Here is a 20,195-nt window from a genome sequence, read left to right on the forward strand (position 1 = left end):
AATAGCATACAAGCATTTTCACCTTTTCTCCAGTTATTTCCACGGAAATTGTCGAATCCACAAAGAAATAAGTTCTGTGATCGAGTAGATTAGGGTTATGTTCAGGTCAGAATGAATGATTCTTTATGTAATTCTACATAATCGCAAAAGATTGTTAAATTTAAAATTTACACAATATACATAGAACATGTATAATCAATTGCAACCGAACAAAACTTGTAGGATGCTTTTATGGTTACCATCACCAGCTGTCAAGTGTAAGCGTCAACTCCACCTGAGTCAACTCGTCTATTTTTAAGGGTTTTTAACCTCAAATCACTTGTTCAGCATTTGTGTGAGGTGCTGCTATCTGGTGTAATCTCAGTCTTTTCAATCCGGCACATTGCCCGTTACCCCCGTTACCAATCGTTACACCAGCATTCGATTAAAGTTGATTTGCGTTTGAGTTGTTTATTTATTTGTTTGGTTAATATGCAGATTTACAGAAGATAACATCGCAGTTACCACGTGTCGTTAAATTTCAACACTTCGTTATTACTTTCCAAGAATGTTCGAATTTAGCAAAACTTGAAACATCTTTGATACGTTGAATACAAGAACGATGCCAGTGGAAAAAAGTGAGGTTATGATATAAGGAATATTAGTAATACTAGGCCGAGGGTGAGCGAGGTTTAATTCATATTTAATTTTTTTCTATTCGACCACAGCGACGGAACTCGGACAAAATCATGATTTAAAAGTCATATATATATTATACTCTTCAGGCTTTTTCAGATTCTATCATATATTTATCTTGAACTTGTTAGACTGGCTCTTAAAACTTACTTAAAAATAAATTAAATTGAATATGTTTGTACGTATTATGTGATCTAAGTAATATTAGATGAAGTTATTATACAGATTGAATCTTGACTGTGTATCTTCGAACTTACTCATCTCCAGTATGATTAATTAAAAGTCTGGTTATCTGAGTATTACTTTTTCTGATTACATATAATTTAAACTGTTTCATAATAATTTTTAATATTTCTCTGTGCATCCCTAGTGCATGGATTCATAAACCAAAGAAATACGCAGTTGAATCATATTTTTCCTTTTCTGCTTCTAGCTGTACAACGGCGACGATGAAATGTGATAATATTTTTGAGAGAAAATAACTATTGGCTTCCATTGATTGTCCCGAAGAAGAGGAGGCAGTAGTATGAAGCCACGCACAAGTCTTCTAATCACGCTCCAAGTCTTACTGATTGTGTCGATCGTTGAACCCTTAGACAACCATCAGAAACATTCCAAGAAAGAAGAAAAGAAAGAAAATCATGTCAATGACCCTTGCCACGATCAGTCTACTCGATGCAACGGTACGCAGGATGGACAAGAGGTCCAGATCCAATTCTCAAGCCGAGTAGTAAAGAACGAGTACATTGTAGCTTTCAAAGGATACTATAAACCGGGTACTCGTAAAAGCTATATTGGGGCTGCCTTGAATTCCTCTGGAGTCGGTCACTGGCAGATTTTATCTAGAGATAATCCAGCCAGTGGATATCCAAGCGATTTTGACGTTGTTCTATTGGAAGAAACCGACAGGCGCAATGGACTCAGCGCCCTGAGTGATCATCCCCTGGTTAGAAGAGTGACGCCGCAAAGAGTTGTGCATAGAACTTTGAAGTATCTGAACACTACAGAAGATGGGGATATGCCGGAATATAAAAACTTCAAACGAAAAATTAATGGCTATGTAAGTATTGCCAATCATTTTAATTTATAGCTAACAATATGTTGCAAGGAATATTCCTGTCGTACTTTCTCAGAAAATGAATTAGAGCTTTGGTTTTCGACTATTGATTGGATGAATTTTTTACTTCTCAGATACAAAATTGAAACAAGAAAATAATGTTTGTGTTACACAGCGCACTGCCTTGGAATAAAAACAAATGCTTACAGTTCTCTGCATTTCGATATCGAAGACGAACTGTAATAATACACAAAAATAGAAAAATTCTTCACTTCAATTTATCCATTTTAGAACAACCAGTTTTGGCAACCAGCGGCACGTTATGCTAACCGCCGACTTCTACGTGCGATTCCTCGCCAAATCACCGGCATACTACAAGCAGATGCACTGTGGGGAATAGGTATCACTGGACATGGTATAAAGGTAGACTTTCTTGAACACTTGTTACTAGTTTGCCAAATAATAAGGTACAAACAAAAAATGGTGTGCAACGCCCTGGAATCCAGAACTGTAGTTTTTTTTTTCCCTAGAATTGACTTAACCGATTTGTTGGAAAATTCAATATTATTGAAAGAGTTTTTACAGACGCAGTGGACAGATTTTCAGTTTGATAAATTCATAACATTCGTCAAATGTACTTTTTCCATGCTAATCCCTTTGCAGCCTTTCTTTCAAGTCAACGCCATTTCTCTTCGATCCCTTCGCAATACATATTGATCAATGAATTTTCATGCGGCAGGTGGCAGTCTTTGATACCGGTTTGGCTGCAAGTCATCCACACTTCAAAAAAATTAAGGAACGAACAAATTGGACAAACGAAAAAACCTTGGAAGATGGTCTTGGGCACGGTACGTTTGTGGCTGGTGTAATAGCTTCAGTTTCACGTGACTGTTTAGGCTTTGCACCAGACGCCGAGCTGCACATATTCAGGGTATTCACTAACGCTCAAGTCTCCTATACATCGTGGTTTCTTGATGCGTTCAACTACGCGATTCTCGCCAAAATAGCTGTTCTGAACCTCAGTATCGGGGGTCCAGATTTTATGGATCACCCTTTTGTTGACAAAGTTTGGGAGTTGACAGCGAACGGTGTGATAATGGTTTCAGCAATTGGGAACGACGGTCCTTTATACGGGTAAAAATTCGTTCATATATTTCTATTGGTGTAAGAAATCTGAGGCAGTTATCAAAAATACTAATACCAATAATTATCCATTTTATTTACGTAGGACACTCAACAACCCAGCAGATCAGATGGATGTTATAGGAGTAGGTGGTATCAACTGGGACGATCAGATTGCAAGGTTTTCGTCACGTGGTATGACAACATGGGAATTACCCTCGGGTTATGGACGAGTGAAGCCTGATCTGGTCACATATGGATCAGGAGTGCGAGGATCTGCCTTGCAGAGTGGGTGCCGTACTTTATCTGGCACCTCGGTTGCTAGCCCAGTAGTTGCTGGGGCTGTAGCTCTGCTGGCCAGTGGTTTTTTGCCAACAAATTCCGCATCAAGTCAGCCTGGCAACATTCAAAAAGTTAGTTCTCAGCGAAATTTTTGAATTATTATTCATTTTCGGTTGTTGGCTCGATAGATGGATAATCAGATTTCGTAATCAAGATATTTAAGGACAGTTTCATAAACCAATGCGTTGATCTTCATTGTTCCCCGAACATTCTTATCACCTTTTTTATTTCATTTTCTCGAGAATTTAAGTCACGTTTTTACTAGCTTCTCGTAATTATGTCTTATTGCCTTTATCAAAGAGCCTAACAAGTTCTTTCTCTTATCTCTTTTTTTCTAAATGGAAGGTGACTCCTGCGAGCATGAAACAGGCACTTCTGGGATCAGCGCGTCGCTTACCAGGGGTTGGGATGTTCGAACAGGGTGCTGGAAGACTCGACCTCCTTCGAGCTTTCCACTTTCTACGATCATATAGGCCGATGGCTACGCTGAGCCCCAGGTCAATGATAATATCCAATCTAATACAAATTATTAATCAAAATCTACGATTTTGCACCAACTTAGAAAGATTCAGACGAATTTATATTGGGTAATTGAATAGTAACGATACGTTATAATTTTTGGTGAGCAGCTACATAGATCTTACGGAATGCCAGTACATGTGGCCTTACTGCACCCAAGCGGTTTATCACAGCGGAATGCCAACAATAGTAAACGTTACTATAATTAATGGACTGGGAGTGTCAGGGCACGTGACTTCTGTTAAATGGCATCCATACTCACGCGACGGCAATGGTGATCGCATCGAGGTCTCCTTGACTCACAGCGACGTTCTTTGGCCATGGTCAGGGTGGCTCGCTGTTGCTATAACTGTTCCTGCCTCCGCTAGTGATTGGCAGGGTGTCGCACAAGGTATAGGATTAGCACTGATGATTTGTCTATCCAACTTTCTCTGCGAATCGCATATTGTATGCTTCATTTTGCAGGTCACATATCATTGACTGTAGAATCACCTCCAGGAGACGGTGAACAGGAACCCAGACGTTCCGCTGTTGATCTACCATTGAAGGCAAAAGTTATACCTACACCACCTCGTCAGTAAGTTTTACTAGATAACACACATTTCTTCTGGCAACAATCCTACGAATTGAGTAAACGGTTCGGAGTTTTTTTTATTCTTTCCGTGGATTCATAATGAATTTCTCTCTTTCTCTAGCTCCCAGTCACCTCTTACTTACCCACTGCTAACACTTCCTTGTATCGTGATGAACACTGCTCATTCGAATTCCGTTTATTAACTTATATTATGATATAAGAATGTGATGACATTTTAGCAAGAGAATACTGTGGGATCAATTTCACAATCTACGATACCCACCTGGCTATTTTCCGAGAGATGATCTACGAGCAAAGAATGACCCCTTGGACTGGAACGGGGATCACATACATACAAACTTTAAGGATATGTATCAACATTTGCGAAATGCTGGGTATTACCTAGAGGTTTTGGGTTACCCACTGACTTGCTTTCAAGCCAAGAATTATGGTACCTTACTTATTGTTGACTCTGAAGAAGAATTCTTCCCCGAAGAGGTGCGCGGAAATCAACTTGTGCATTGCTCAAAGCATGTATTATTTGCACGCAGTCGATAGGTATAAAAATCCCAACAAACGAATGTTACAATTCAGGTGGCAAAACTGAAGTTGGACGTCGAAGAGGAGGGATTGTCTGTAGTAGTGTTTGCGGATTGGTACAACGTGACAGTGATGCGGAAAGTTAAATTCTATGACGAAAATACACGTCAGTGGTGGGTACCGGATACCGGCGGTGCCAATGTACCTGCTTTAAACGACCTCCTCCACACCAATTGGGGCATAGCCTTTGGCGATGAAGTCCGCGATGGACAATTCACGCTCGATCAGCATCCACCGGTTACCTTTGCATCTGGCACGACGCTTGCTAGGTAATTTTCTTCTATAAATTTTATTCATCTAATCACTTGTAATCAAATTGTTTCAAATTTAACTGTGGAATTTTTACAGGTTTCCACAGGACGGAGTAGTAATCCGTGTAGAATTAAAGGACCAAGGACACGAACTACTGGTGGAAGGTGATGCCAAACAACCTGAACTCGTTCCAATCCTTGGGCTTTTCCAAACTCGAAGTCACAGAGCAACTGATCATCGCTATGATACTCTTGACAATGAGATTCCAAATGATGTAGAAGAAAATGCACCAAATAACAAGGAGAAAGATATTGCTGGCAGACTCGTCGTTTATGGCGATTCCAATTGCATCGATGATAGTCACCAACAAAAACGTACAATTTTTTAAATAGCACGTTGTACATATATTTCGGTTATTACAACTCCGTGAACCATTATCGTCAGTTTCTACCCATCCAGCCAGAATAACTCATACTTATAGATTAAGTTGATTGATTGTTGCAGCATGCTTTTGGATGTTAGATGCTATACTGGAATTTGCTACAACCGGTCATGTTCCTACGGTGTTTGAAGAGGCGAGTAGGCGTGATAAAAATTCTGTTGATGGGGAACATTGGATGAGCAAAGATGCGGCGACAGAAGCACTTTTACCTCTACGGATGGAGGATAGCCACTTAAGTCGTCATAGTAAAGTTCTTGAGGTCGATGCCGGTGGTGTCGGTGGACGTCTACGACCTCTACCAGCATGCCCAGGGGCGATACTCGCTGTACCGTATCCGCTCAACGAATCCGTCCCTGCGTGAGTATTTCCGACTTAGCCCCATTTTTTTTTCTACTTTACGCTTAGCAATATTTATGGTACTCGAGTATGTCAAAGAGCTTGATGAATTCTATACAATTCAAATCAATTTTCTTTTAAACAATTTTTCAAAATCCAATTTGATTCTTTTCATGCTCCCCGTTCCATCCTAATGACAGCAACCAGTACTCACAGTAAAATCGCTTGCTATTTCTGTACAGATAAGCATTCCAATGTACATAAATTTCATAAACATTCATCGCCACGATGCGGATATAAGCCTTTTTAGTAACAAAAGATTAATTTGCGTCAAGTCAAAGTACACATTAGTCGTCAATTGAATGTACATTTTCAGTAATTTGTACAAGTCACAGAAGTTACTGTCGGTGGGCGATAGTTTTATCGTGGCTGTTCCTCAGCTCCAAGATTCAGACTCCTCTTGGTCGCGACGACGAGGAGGCAATGTGAACGGTGGAGTGCCGCATTATTCTGGGGGCAAAAACACCGATTTTGAGGAGATTGATGAGGAGATCAGAGAGATTGGATGGTGGACCACTCGAGAACAGTGGAGATTGTTAGCAGGGATCGTTGCTCTTGGGGTGGCCATGCTCTGCGCGTTCAGTCGGTGGGGTTGTTGTACATCGAAACGTCATCCTCGGAGAAAACGAGCAACAGGCAGATTACGCAGAGTGATCCAAGCTTTTGCTACACGCAGAGTACCTCAGATGTAGTTGAATGGTTTTTAGCGCAGTCCAATTCTGACTAAGAAGTAAGTTGCCTTCAATTGCTGGGCAGTGCTACGTTTGAATAATCCTCGCTACTTGATTGATCATTCGGTCATTCCCGCAATTTAATCTAAAGTTCTGCAGCAGTCCAACTGCGTGCTAATAATATAACTACCTAGGATAATGTGAACTGATCTTTTATTCATTGTGTAAAAATGTGCTGATCGAACGTAGCAAACGGTGCAATTACTTTTTATATTATTGTATATACGTGCTGTGTCTTAGCTGAGTGCCTTGAGGCCCTAGCACTGTAATGGCACAGTTAAAGAAAGGTGAAACGTTCTGTGTAGATATACGTAAGTTTTCAGAGGAAATCACCATAATTTAAGTTTCGAGAATCTAACATTTCATTCAACAAAATTAAATCGACTAACTCAGCAACGACGTGAAATAACATTGAAACTATGCGCAACTATTGTTGTCAGTGCCTTAAAACACGGTTGAGTAATAGGCAATGAAAATCATATTATTTTATCATTTAGATAAACCAACCAAATAAATTAAATTATAAATATATTATACTTTATGTTTTACCATTTTAGGGATCAGAGTATATCAGTACGTAATGACATTGAGTGAGACAGTTGAGAATAGAGAATTATCAAGAATTCTGGCTCTAAAATGTGAATGCCGTGTACTTACGTCTACATTTTTCATAGATTTTTTGAATACTTCAAATATCACCTATGATTCATACTAACGAAGCTCTGAGGTAGAATAGTCACCAATGAATTTGAGTGCACAATCTTAGTCTGGGGCAAATCCACAATAATAAGCTTATTAATACCTTACTTGGTCAGTCCTATGGTGAAGCTGGAGCTAGCAGGCAGAGTTAACAGTGAAGCGCGTCAAACTTTTTGGAAGTAGAAAAATATTCAGTTCAGTTCAGCTTCATCCTCATGATTCTATAAAAGTATTGAGTGTTTAAGGTATGTCACAAGATTTTGATTTTCGGTCTTCACTACCTTATGCAAATGAACATTAAAACGATTGGCTGCTAATTCTGGCTGCTAGCTTCAGCCTCGTAGTCCTATGTTGTCAAGTTCGTACTCATTAATCAGTATATTACAAAAATATGTGACACGACTTGAGATTATGTACGAACAGTTATTGTAGAGTTTTCTTTACTCCAATCTCACTGTACTAAAACGGCATGTGATTTAATTCATACAACAGAGCTGAAATTAATATTCTTTTACCCTGAGCCATGAAGGTATCGGAATATATCATTTCAAATATTGATTTATTTAATTTAGAGGCTTGAAAATTTTAAATGTACACATATTTTATATTACTGTTACTGCTTTAGGAAAATATAAAGTTGAAGTCGATGCCCTTTTGTATACCAATGGTGGTGTCTTTCAATAATTCTACTAGGCCAATGACGAATGAAGGAATACAATTTTTTAGTAAAATTCAATTAATAAGTGGCTTAGAAAATATTTCTAGTCAACGTTTCGACATGACAGATTCAAGCACTGTTTCCAGTTATCTACTAATAGGATGGACTTCAATAAGTGTAAAAGGATCGCGCATTTTAATGGGATTGGATTGGATTTGGAGAACTCGTGTTTTTCTTCTTACCTACTCGCGTTTACTAAATCTTACAGTGAAACCACAAAAAATTCGGATTCTATAGAAATAGAACTTTATAATACACATTATTAAAAGTCATACTAAATCTAACGAAACTTTTTTATTTAGATATATAAAATAAAGAGATTTAAACAACAAACGTCGTTTTGTGTCAAATTAATATTCCTATAAATTTGGATCAAAGTGAATAACTTGAGGTTTGTCAACATCATTTTCTACTTCAACTCTGTGACATGAGATCACAGATGAAGATACACGAATAAACACGGCTGCTTTTTTTTAGCTAATACGTCTTACAGTGGAAATAAAATTTTACAGTAGATCCTAGTTATAAAATGGATTATAGGTAACCCAGTGGGCTCTAGTTTGTTCGCTGGCTGACTTGTGCGAAGTAAAGAGGCTCTTGAAAACCTCAGTTGCTTTTGGATCCTTGGCAACGCTGTAGCTGTCCTTGGATTTTTTATAAGCGGGATCTTCAGCTGAATTTTTGTGACTAATCTTGCTCGGTCCCTCAGTTTCTTCCTTTTTAATTTTCTTCTTACCTTTTCCTTCTTCTGCTTCAACACTTCCCTCACCTTCTGTTTTTTCCACATTGTGTGCTCGTTTTTTCTGAGCTTTTCTTTGAACCTTTCTCATTGCTGAACGCTGTTCCATTTGTTCCAAGTCTTCACCCTCCGCATTCATTATAACAATATCAGTTTCATCAAAAGGCTGCTGGCATTTGTGGCACACCTGTGTATTAAAATTAAGCAGAGTTTTATAAATGGAAAAAATGTTTATTCTGTAATGTGAAATTCTATATCAGTTTATTCCAGTAGTGTTTTGACATGATTGACGAGTGGAACATTTCTATCAATTATTTTCCCCACGTTCGCAAAGTAACTATTGTCCCTATGCCCTAGAATGAAATCAATGAAAACAAAAGAAAACCTCCAAATTTCATAAAATAAAAATCATTTATGTTGAAGCAGTTAGACGACTCACTTTAGTTTTAACTTCTCTGAGCGAACGTTCGCTCATCACACATCCGCAGGACCACAAGAAGCAGAATTTGTATTTGCCGTTCATTTCAAGGCCAATGACTGGGCAAATGTAAGGGCTTCTTCCTCCATCAACATAACAATCACCCTTCTCAGCCTTGGGACCCTCATATGCCGGATTATCAGTCAAGTTCAAATCTTTGATATCTTTTACAGTTTTGATATGTTTGGCAGTATCGGGAAGCATAGTACGATCCAGTAATCCTTCAATGACAGACTCTTTGCTGTAGAGACGACCGAGACCACACGCAACTATAGGGGACTGCAAAGGCAGTTGCCGGATGGCACAATGTTTCCATCTGAACGCTAGCTCCGCTTCTTTGTCTTTCTGCAAAGAAATAAACATTCAGTACCAGCTCAAAATAGATGTAATCATATTCGTAAGGTTAACCCAACTAACCTGTTCTGGCTTCTTCTTAACTCGCACCAACTCGTCCCGACGAGGAATTGTTCCACCATCGCAACCCATAGTATTTTTTTTTGTTCAAAACCTCTTTGTAACTCTTCAACGATAGTAAGATTCGGTTGGAGTGCAAGAAACGTCACCTAATTCGAAACTATTATTTTATGACGACTGACAAAATCACGAAAAGAAACAACTATCTTAACCTAACCCGACACAACGTAGGCTTAAGATACGTAAGCTAACATCGAACAGGAGAGTGTCACGTGATTTTCCTTTCGAAGCCAATAGCGTGTCAGGATATAATGCAAGCCACCAATCCTCACCTCCTCTGCGGAAATAACATGACGGAATTTTCTTGTACTGGACCAAACGCTTGCGGTTGGTTATTTCCGATCAACACCGTGATACAATTGGCTGAGAAAAGATACCTCGAGTCCGGGAAAATCGGAAAATTGAAAATGGGAAAAAGAAAACGGGCGCGGCAGTCAGCTGTTTCGTATGTAACTAAGAAAGGCGTCGATAGGCGGCAGCACCGAGTCACGTGAGATAATGGTGGAAGGTGGCAGTCGAGTAGGGTGCGCGATCCGTCTGAATTTCGCGAGAAATTCAGTTTATTGCTGAATTAGTTAAGCTTCGTCAAAATATTTGACTCTCAGGTGAATAGTATTATCATACAAAAAGTAATTAACCATACGGACGATAGGACCCGGCGTAAAATCAGTCTCTACAACGAATTGTACATGGTAGAATAACCGCGGAGGGTAGAGTGTGTGGTGGTGGGTTGGGTGGGCCGTGCAGCTGTTGTTTGCTGGTCCGCAATTTGTACGATACATCATTTAATTTATTTTGTTGCGTAGCTTCGATCAAGTGTCGGACCGACATGGAGTCTGCAAGTTCTGTTTAACCCTTGTTCCTCTTGTCTCGCGAGAGAGTTAACAAATTTTGCTCGCGTACAAAGTCTTAACGAAGACGTAGGGTTACATCCGCTGGGTACGTTATTGATTTTTTAATACATAACCGGAGAAGTCTGGCGCCGCCGAGACGTCTGCTAGCCAGCAACTCGGGCCAAGGACACGTCGAGTAGCCGTGCGTTAAACTTACTCTATCAAAAGACAGACTATCCGTCGTAATATTATTTCGCTTGTATATCGAGTGCACAGCGTTTTCATCGGCCGCTTCGTGCATCGCGTACCAGTCACGTGGAAATGGCAGGGATTACGTAATTCTCGGGGAGAAACGCCAAGGTGCCACGCCCCCTTTTACCAATATCAAATCCCACGGATATTTTCCCGTTTAAAAATTCCGCTTGACAAGCAGCCAACTTCTACATTTATATTTCTACCAACTAAAGCACTCAAATTTTTTCTAACATTGATCAGATATACTGCTGAACAACTTCTTCCGAATACTACACGCTGGACTCTTGGAAGCTCGTTTCTACGCATGAGGAATGGCGGTATGTGTTTAACCGACATTCGGATTAACCAAAACTCTCGAATGTTACAGAAGTCGAGCGTCGTGCAGCGGTTCTAGCCAGCGATATTAAAAATGACGGAATACTGGCTAATTTCGGCACCCGGTGACAAGACCTGCCAGCAAACATGGGAGGCTATGAACAACTTGACGTCCAAGCAGAACTCGCTCTCGTCAAACTTCAAGTTTCACATACCCGACTTGAAGGTGGGCACCCTCGACCAGCTGGTCGGCCTTTCCGACGACCTTGGAAAGCTGGACGGTTTTGTGGAACAAGTTACACGCAAAGTTGCCACTTACTTGGGTGAAGTCCTGGAAGATCAAAGAGACAAGCTTCATGAAAACCTCATGGCCAACAACAGTAAGTACTATAAAACTCTGGCGTTGACCATATCTTTTTATTCGTCTCGTTATTATAAATGACCACTTTGTACACAGAGGTTCAAGTGCCCAAATCTCTCGCCAAATAAATTTCTTGCATTTTCAAGGCTGCCTGTTTATGGTTCGGTGAATATCAAGAACTCTGCTCCCTTTATTCCAGTCGTCAGAATTTTTTCATACATCTCTGCCTGATTAAAATCAATTTCAAAATAATCATCCAACAAAAGCCTGAAGCACTTTCTGTTCCTCGGCTACGTAGACTTTACATTTACGTACCACCATTTGTTAATTACTTAAAGCCTTGAACAAATAAATTTTTTTCAGTTTTGTTGCACCATATTTGGGTTTCGTGCAGTACGAATATCATGCAGAAAATTTATGATATGATTAACCGATTTGATCAAATTGACAGTATGAATCAATCAAATTCTATACTTCCTGCATTAGTGCATGATTGTGGTAATTGTTATTTCTCCACAAGAAAGCTCATATTTAACTGAATGATCATATTTGAGGAATAACAAATTTCACTGAACCATGAAATCGTCAGTGAGTGACTTTTTTGGGCAAGATCTTGAACCCCTGAGTATGTCTACCCGTTTGTCCTACTTTATACCCATATTATCGGTCGGCCGTAATTCGTGGTAGCAATTGATACTATACACAACACAATACAATCACACAAATTGGAGTTGATTTATTTTCATTATAGTAGTTTCAAAAACCTCTTGGTTGAGTTTATCAAAGCCCAACTTGAGTTGTCGTTAATGACCCCGATACAGAGGGTCCTTATTTTATCCCCCGACTTCCCTCTATGCCCTGTGGTATACAATAATATGATAACGTGTGTATCACATGCTGAGTTCCTGTACGGTGGATCACGCAAATTATGAAAAGCTTGTCCAAAAAGTCTTTTAATGAGGTCCCAAGTTTACAATGCTTTGCGCTTAGATTCATTGCAGTAAAAATAGTTTACTGAAACACGTTCTAACAATGCGCAATATAATTTTGTTATTGTGAAACCTAAAATGATATCGAATCAATCACACCGTTCAAAAACTTTGCTATCGTTTCGTTAGCGTGAAAATCCATATATTGCGAAAGTGCGTCAGCCACCGTACGAATATTACCGCGTAATAGGACGCAAATTGAATTATATGTAGAGCGCTTGGTTTCCTGGGTTTGATTTAAGATGAATTTCACAGATGCTTTGTTTATTACTTTTTTCATGAATAATTTTTGTTCGCGGTGTTGCTTCGCTTGCTTTCATTCAGTTGGACCACACTAACCCCTTTTCCCCCCTGCCTTTTGTATTATTCTTTTTCTAACAAAATCTACTAAGTATCCACACGAAATATCCCAAAATGTTCAGAGTAATGGAAAAAAAAAAAAAAAAAAGAATGTTCAAATATTGAGAGAGAAAAAAGGCTACTGAACCGAGCTCTACTACGAGGAGGCGATTGAATAAATATTCAGCTGGATGTTGAGACCACAATTCTTGGCGTATATCAAATTCAATATATACAAATATACATATATATATATACACATATATGTATATATACATATATACGTTGAATGGATGATCAAAGGAGTCACCGGGTTACTGTGGTCACCGAGCTTCAATTAGTAACACGATTGTGTAGGTTCTATTATTTAGTTACCTTAAATCTCTTCACACTTCCTATTGTTATTGGCTGTTTGCGTTGCACGGTACAAATATTTATTTGCAGCTCCTTTATCGTAATATTTTTGCTCTAGTTTAATTTTTTTTTTTTTATTTCCAGTTAATTTTTACCATTGACTTTCTTTTATTATTTCACATTATATTTGGTTACCCTGCTTTTCTTCGGAGAATTTATTGGAGCGTCAGTTCTTCCTTCATGCATTATACTTTGTTTAGTCCAAAACGAAACTAACAACTCTACGATGTTTCTGATAAATTTTGATTCCATTTTATAACTTTGTAATTCACCGATGACAGTAAAATTTCGCTCATCCTTGCCGAACGTTATTTTATAGAAATATTTTTAAACAACGCTGTTGTGGAAAACGAGATTCATGGCAAAAATAGAAATGCTTAGTCCTCAAAGCTGACGGGATTGTTTACTTGTCTGACTGTTAATCGGATCTTTTTTGCTCAGCGATACTGAGTGGTAGACAAAGCAAATTTTATTTCTCTGTAGAATGAACTCGACGCTTTATGTTAACCGCTCCGAAGTCAGATTCACTTTATTTTGATTCTATTTGGTTGCTATTGTCGCTAGGCATTTGCGTAGGACGCAATTATAGTTGAATGAGACGTAAAAAAAAAAACAAAAAAAAAAAAAACAAAAAAAACCAAACGCGAGGAGATTGGGACTGGGCTGTAATGGATAGGTCAAGCCTCAATGGATGGGGAGATTTCACCCCTCGGTGGGGAACCGGACACTCCGCCAAACACACCTGTGACCCCGTCACACAAGACTTCCAGGGAGCGCCGCGAACAATGGCAGGAGACGGAAGAACCAGGGTTGACAGCTTCCCTAGGTCAGCATCATCGCCAACGTCATCACCATCATCACAACCACGACCAAAACCACCACCACCACAATCACCACCAACATCACCAACATCCTTCCAACTCAGAAAAGAGATCATCATCCAGTTCCCAAGGCGCCTGCGAAGTTCGAACTCCGAATGATTCGTCGTCAATATATTCGTGCTACCAAACGCATTGGTGCGCAGCTTCCAACCCACCCACCCCAACCCCGAGCCCTACCCTTGGCAGCCCGTCTCCTTGTTTCTCGTCGGAGGATGAAAACTACGACATTAACGATCCACAGAAGCCTGGGCGATCTGGAATTGTGAAAAAAAAACGTCACGCTTCGACGAATCAACAATCTGATGACAACGATGATCAAGAACAAGACTGTAGCAGCGATTTGCCCAGCCCAGGTACCCGTCCCATCACCAACCCCCACGTCAGCCTCGTCAATCCTCTTCACGACGCACCCTTCTGTTCCGATTCTTCCCATTGCACCATGAAAGATGATCAGAAAGCCAAGAATCCTGTGATACCACCTCCCAACATTAACCCGGAGTGCTTGTCCCAATCGTTCCAATATTTTCCAATGTTTCCACTCCGTGCAGGAGTTAAAATCGAGTTCTATCTCAAAGTAATCTTTAACTATTGCTTGAATCTGTGGTAATCAACTCTCTTTCGCTTCAAATCTCTTCATTCCCGACGAATAAATAAAAGTCTCACCATGGGCTGCCAAATATGAAATAACGGAGAATAGTTAATGATGCTGCTTCCTCTTAGTGGAGACAATCGCTCCGGTCTATTTTAACGTCGAACACCTCCTAAGCTTTCGCTTTTTATTCTGCTTTTGATACAATAATATATATCCACGTTTTACTTCAGTTGCCTGTATTATTATTTTGCAATCCTCAGGTCTTGCGTCTAATTGTTAGTGAGATTGTTTTTTTGCCTTTTCTCTTTCCATACTTGATCGTTTGATTTTAAATTTGATTCTTGTTCCAAAACTGTGAGCTAATGCACAATTTCACCTGAATCAAATGGTCGGAGAATAATCATGAGGATATAATACCGCTTTTTATAAGTAGGAGGGAATTTTATATGCTGTGGAATGAAACGGTAATTATTATGAGTGAACTGTGAAGTATAAAATAATTCTACCCTACGTTTTACTAAGCATAGAAATTTGCAAAAAATTTACATCAAGGTTTGATGCTTATATCCTCGCTTATATCTTAAAAAACAAATTCTTTGGACAAGAATTTGGCTACGGGCTAGAACAAAAAGGAATTAATTTCAAATGATCAAGAATTTTGCAATCCGCCAGCAGGCTCTCCTTCCCAACTCCGATTTGCTTTCTAACAATACATTCAATTATGAATTATGACAATTACAATGACGATTGTTCATTCGTTTATATATATAGTTTTATATAGCCCTTTAATATGGTTTTCTCAATACCAGAAGACAATACCGAACAAACGATACAAATACATTACAAATACAAATGTTATGAAATCTATACATTATAGTACGGTAAGAAACTTCACACAATTAACAACAAGATATAAATCACCAACTATAGGTCGATAAGCTATTAACGCATGTTTTCTCTCATTTTGACTATTTTACATGTTGCACGAAAAACTTATTTTCGTACGATAGAAACTGATTAAAACCGTATAATTGTCTTATCAACGAACTGAAATATCACGTTGCAAATATTGCCAAAACATATCTACTTGTTAATAATTCACATGGACTACTTACCCTTGTCCCTCATCCCAAGCTGATGCAATCATTTAAATTCATCTGCGCTTTGCTTAAAACCCTTCTGTTGTGCACAGCTATCCATATAATTACAGTTGTATGTAGAAGTAAACACAGCGGGTTTGAGAGTGATGATTAGACTTTATTTGAATCAATAACAGATCTTCAATTTAATAATAATATCTCTTTTTGACTTTTTTTTCTTTCACTATTGAAAAGACGAGAAGACTTTACATGTGTAATTGAGTAAAAATCACTTGTTTGAGAAACTCGGCGAAGAAATACTTTTAGCTGTAAATCAATACGTTATATCCGTGAGATCTGGCTACTCAATAAAGTATTCAGACTGTTTTCTATTTTTTCGAAACATCGGGTATTAAACTTCAACTAACTAGATTACATCATTATTTTCGTTTGGTTTATAGTTAATGTTAATGATTCGTCGCTAATGTTTTGTACCATAATTACCAGAACTTTCTATACTGATTTCAGCAGAGTCTAGGCGGGTGCCGGTTTCCAGAAAGCCTTTTGAAATCATACTGTAACAATTTTTATTCGTTCATTCAGCAATGAAAAACTAAACCAATGTTATATGATAAACATTACGAAAGAAAGCAACGTGTGTCTGCACAGAACGCTTTTGGTGCTAAATCCTATTTGTTTATTTATAATCGTCAACCGGTGGAAGTTCATTTCATTGATACGTGTCCAATACCAACTCAACTACCCTATGGTGGCTTTTGTTTCCCATACTCACTCTTTACATTCATTGTTGTATTGTAGTAATTTGTAATTAATATTACTGCACAGTGTAAGCAGAATATGTGGCTTGAGAAATTATTTGCAACGTAATGTCATGTTGTACATCTGGTTCACCTCTGCATTGTTTCTATTCTAAGCAGAGCCCAAGATGTGTAAAATTGAAAAAATTAATCAGTCTGTGACGTAGTAAAATATATGATAAAATAAGGATTCATCTTTTATGTAATAATAATTCGTGCATAATACCAGTTGTAGTAACTGGCCTTCCAATAATATATCCCTTTTCGTTCATTTCGTATCAACTTCATAGAATTATCCAACATCTAACAGCATCTGCTGATAATAACGTCAATCTGCTTCTAAATAGTCTACACCAAAGTTCAATTTGTTTATCAAGCTTTATGGTAGCGGATCAGCATCAAATATGCGTATTAAACTTGCTTCAGCACAGCGGGCTTTGTTTAGAATATTGGTAATCATGTGGTACAGGCCTAAGCATTAATGGTCTTGTACTGAACACAGCTAGTTACACATTCTATCACTCTTAATCTGGTCGTAAGTAGCATAAGAAAATTGGGTGTGGCCATATTCAGGGCAAAACTGTTAATGCTCAACCCTGTACATCAAAGAAAAAAAAAAAAAAAATTTTATCGAGTTATTAAAAATAAAATTAATGTAATTAGGTGATCTGCCAACATACATAACAAGATTCCAATGGGACATGGCCAAGTATCCAATAAAGCAGTCTCTGCGTAACATCGCCGACATAATCAGCAAACAAGTGGGGCAGATTGATGCGGATCTTAAAACTAAATCAACAACGTACAACAATCTAAAAGGGAGTCTGCAAAATCTCGAAAAGAAGCAGACGTGAGTTATGCTTATGCGTATTGTTAGTCTTAGTACTAATGAAAAGTCAGTAATAATGAAATTGCCCTATATTGATTCGTTGTTACATTTTGTACAAGCTGGTGTTACTGAAATAAAAAAACTTTGCCAGAGCAATAATTATTGTATTATCTTTGGCAGCGGGAGCTTGTTGACTCGCAATCTGGCTGATTTGGTGAAAAAGGAACACTTTATCCTCGACAGCGAGTATCTCTCAACGCTGCTTGTAATCGTACCCAAGTAAGTCCACTAGAAAACGACAATACCTGTACTCTATTTATTTACCATTTTTCATTACGGTGTATGGCTTGTCAAAATTTTAAAATTTGTCAGATTATTTATCCGGTTGCATCAACTAACATCAGTCGATTGTTATCAGGACAAGCTTCCAGGAGTGGTATGCTGTCTATGAGAAATTGACGGACATGATTGTACCACGTAGCACACAATTGATTAGTCAGGATCAGGAGTATGGACTATTTACCGTAACTTTGTTCAAGAAAGTTATCGAGGAGTTCAAGTTGCACGCTCGGGAAAAGAAGTTCATTGTTCGTGATTTTACTTACAATGAAGAAGAGCTGGCTGCCGGTAAATAACTTATTTACACTTTACTTTTTGTGTTTCGCAAAATGAGTTTAACTACACCATATGCAATACAAACAGGGCGTCATTTCGTCCATTGCCTTGTCATCAGCACAATACATCCTTTCATAACTTTATAAATCATGTACACACGTGTTTTTACTGACAATAATTTTGTGTATTCTATTTCTAAGGTAAAAATGAAATTACCAAGCTGGTAACTGACAAGAAGAAGCAATTTGGTCCTTTGGTTCGATGGCTCAAAGTCAATTTCAGCGAATGTTTCTGTGCTTGGATTCACGTTAAAGCTCTTCGCGTTTTCGTCGAATCGGTCCTTAGGTAAGCTTCAACGCCGTTGACGTAGCGATGTTAATAGACATTATTCAGTCCGTTATACGTAGTGCCAAGTAACTACTACTAGTTATACCTTATCTTTAATTTGTATGATGTAAATAACTAGCTCAATAATTTTCAAATGGCAATCAGGTACGGATTGCCAGTTAATTTTCAGGCCATTCTACTGCAGCCGAATAAGAAAAACAGTAAAAGGCTGCGGGATGTATTAAACCAGCTTTATGCCCATTTGGACTCCTCTGCCACGTCTGGCGGAAACGCACAATCTTCGAATCAGGATGTAAGTGTTCAATTGAGCCTTGTTAATTACATGCTTTTGAGAAGACCAAGTGTCCGTAATTAAAATTTGTTACTTCTTTCACACAGAGTGTGGACATACCAGGGTTGGGTTTTGGACAAAGTGACTACTACCCATACGTCTACTACAAGATCAATGTAGATATGGTCGACAATAAGGTGTAAGAAATGATTTACTATCGAATCCACCGTTCCGCAGCACACATCCCTATTTTTCGTACACACATCCTGTTCTACGTCCGTTGCCCACAAGGTACGTTGGGCAACAGGTCCGTGTTGATAGAAAACTGAACTTTGCCATTTATACCAGAAAAATTAAGTATCCTCTGTATATATATGTATGTCAAACCGTTGCCAAGATTGATAATGTTTGGTAGTTTTATCAATTGAAGTGTAAATTTGACCCTGGAGAATTCATTGCGGAAAACCGCCAAGATATTATCCGTGTCTTATAAACTGCTTTCTGAGTATCAGCAGACTTAGTTAAGTACTAGAATATCATTTTGGCACTAGATTTTTCGGTATCAACGGTCACAAAGTTCGGCGTAATATGCGACGTGTCTCTATTTGTAAATACTGTGTGCAGACTATTGAAAACAGGAAAAAAGCTAGCCTTATCAAGGCCCTGGTCTAAAGTTTATTCGGTAGCTTTCTTTGCGCGTTTGTTTTACCGAAAATTCCACCGTTTCTCGTCGCAATAGCACAGAAAAGAAATATTTAAGTAATTATTAATTATATTGAATGAAGAAAAAATGACGGATCGCGGACCAGATAATGCTGAGACAAGTTTTTAGTGTTATAAGCTCAATAATTTTCGAGTATTACTGTAGAACATTGGTTGAAACACTCAGGTTTTTACATATGGAATGGATTTAAAATCATCAGACGAATCGCGTATCAAACCTGGCTTTTTCATCCTAATTGAAAATTAACTAGCGTCAGTTAGACAATAACTTTTATTAAAATATGGCTTAGCGCTATATGCTCCGCAGTGTCTTCGTGTAATCGTCTAACTTTAACTAGCCAGTTAGTATTATTAAACGAGACGGTAATTAACGCAGGCCGAGGGTTCAAAAATAATTTTTTTTTTTTTTGAAGAATTCCTACATTAGTTGTTTAGATAGATGTAAAACGATTTAGTTGATAACTACGAACCATCTTACTTCTGTTTTTTCTCGTCCTTTCGACGATAACAATACGATTGCTTATTTTTGAAAAGTGCAAGTTTATTAATAATGGAGTATATTAACAGAGCAAGGAAATCATTTCTAGTCTAATAGTTCAATATCAACGTATGCTTTTCTTTAATTTCTTTCAAATTGTAAATGGAATTTTATTCTGGCATTACGGTTTCAAAAAATTATTAATGTCTAGATCCTAGACTTTAGCACGGGATAAAA

General features: G+C 38.4%; 3 protein-coding genes across 9 annotated transcripts; 2 read left to right on the forward strand and 1 right to left on the reverse strand.

Annotated features, from left to right (window-relative positions):
- Window positions 1-402: 402 nt before the first annotated feature.
- LOC124414381 (membrane-bound transcription factor site-1 protease) lies at window positions 403-7,749 on the forward strand. 3 transcript variants are annotated; one of them, XM_046895338.1, is made up of 13 exons: window positions 403-617; window positions 1,109-1,735; window positions 2,024-2,155; window positions 2,472-2,866; window positions 2,961-3,266; window positions 3,538-3,693; window positions 3,826-4,106; window positions 4,181-4,292; window positions 4,529-4,787; window positions 4,884-5,158; window positions 5,238-5,515; window positions 5,646-5,940; window positions 6,296-7,749. In XM_046895338.1, exons 2-13 carry the CDS (start codon window positions 1,202-1,204, stop codon window positions 6,669-6,671), a joined length of 3,399 nt encoding a protein of 1,132 aa, XP_046751294.1. In that variant the 5' UTR covers window positions 403-617; window positions 1,109-1,201; the 3' UTR covers window positions 6,672-7,749. The 3 variants fall into 3 exon arrangements, with proteins under 3 accessions (XP_046751294.1, XP_046751295.1, XP_046751299.1); XM_046895339.1 differs by having other exon boundaries at window positions 409-617; window positions 2,961-3,267; window positions 3,542-3,693; XM_046895343.1 differs by having other exon boundaries at window positions 409-617; window positions 6,360-6,550.
- Window positions 7,750-8,402: 653 nt separating this feature from the next.
- Window positions 8,403-9,975, reverse strand: LOC124415006 (replication termination factor 2). Its single transcript, XM_046896235.1, has 3 exons — window positions 9,762-9,975; window positions 9,306-9,689; window positions 8,403-9,053 (listed from the first exon to the last, which is right to left on the reverse strand). The coding sequence occupies exons 1-3, from the start codon at window positions 9,828-9,830 to the stop codon at window positions 8,646-8,648; spliced, it is 861 nt and encodes a 286-aa protein (XP_046752191.1). The 5' UTR covers window positions 9,831-9,975; the 3' UTR covers window positions 8,403-8,645.
- Window positions 9,976-10,269: 294 nt separating this feature from the next.
- On the forward strand, window positions 10,270-19,395 carry LOC124414905 (V-type proton ATPase subunit C). Of its 5 annotated transcripts, XM_046896102.1 has the most exons (9): window positions 10,270-10,423; window positions 11,274-11,601; window positions 14,001-14,558; window positions 17,358-17,544; window positions 17,704-17,802; window positions 17,942-18,150; window positions 18,339-18,483; window positions 18,631-18,778; window positions 18,865-19,395. In XM_046896102.1, the coding sequence occupies exons 2-9, from the start codon at window positions 11,316-11,318 to the stop codon at window positions 18,958-18,960; spliced, it is 1,728 nt and encodes a 575-aa protein (XP_046752058.1). In that variant the 5' UTR covers window positions 10,270-10,423; window positions 11,274-11,315; the 3' UTR covers window positions 18,961-19,395. The 5 variants fall into 5 exon arrangements, with proteins under 5 accessions (XP_046752058.1, XP_046752022.1, XP_046752031.1 ...); XM_046896066.1 differs by lacking the exon at window positions 14,001-14,558 and having other exon boundaries at window positions 10,271-10,423; XM_046896075.1 differs by lacking the exon at window positions 14,001-14,558 and having other exon boundaries at window positions 10,304-10,423; window positions 11,277-11,601.
- Window positions 19,396-20,195: the final 800 nt, after the last annotated feature.

This window comes from Diprion similis, chromosome 2 (assembly GCF_021155765.1).
Source record: "Diprion similis isolate iyDipSimi1 chromosome 2, iyDipSimi1.1, whole genome shotgun sequence".
NCBI lineage: Eukaryota > Metazoa > Arthropoda > Insecta > Hymenoptera > Diprionidae > Diprion > Diprion similis.

Coding starts and splice junctions, on each gene's coding strand:
- LOC124414381 (XM_046895338.1), top strand. CDS start 1,202: ATGAAGCCACGCACAAGTCTTCTAATCACGCTCCAAGTCTTACTGATT. Junction 4,107..4,180: donor TTGGCAGGGTGTCGCACAAG/GTATAGGATTAG, acceptor TTCATTTTGCAG/GTCACATATCATTGACTGTA. Junction 4,788..4,883: donor AAGAATTCTTCCCCGAAGAG/GTGCGCGGAAAT, acceptor GTTACAATTCAG/GTGGCAAAACTGAAGTTGGA.
- LOC124415006 (XM_046896235.1), bottom strand. CDS start 9,830: ATGGGTTGCGATGGTGGAACAATTCCTCGTCGGGACGAGTTGGTGCGA. Junction 9,690..9,761: donor TTAAGAAGAAGCCAGAACAG/GTTAGTTGGGTT, acceptor ATTTCTTTGCAG/AAAGACAAAGAAGCGGAGCT. Junction 9,054..9,305: donor TCAGAGAAGTTAAAACTAAA/GTGAGTCGTCTA, acceptor TTTAATACACAG/GTGTGCCACAAATGCCAGCA.
- LOC124414905 (XM_046896102.1), top strand. CDS start 11,316: ATGACGGAATACTGGCTAATTTCGGCACCCGGTGACAAGACCTGCCAG. Junction 11,602..14,000: donor AAACCTCATGGCCAACAACA/GTAAGTACTATA, acceptor TGTAATGGATAG/GTCAAGCCTCAATGGATGGG. Junction 17,803..17,941: donor CTGCTTGTAATCGTACCCAA/GTAAGTCCACTA, acceptor GATTGTTATCAG/GACAAGCTTCCAGGAGTGGT.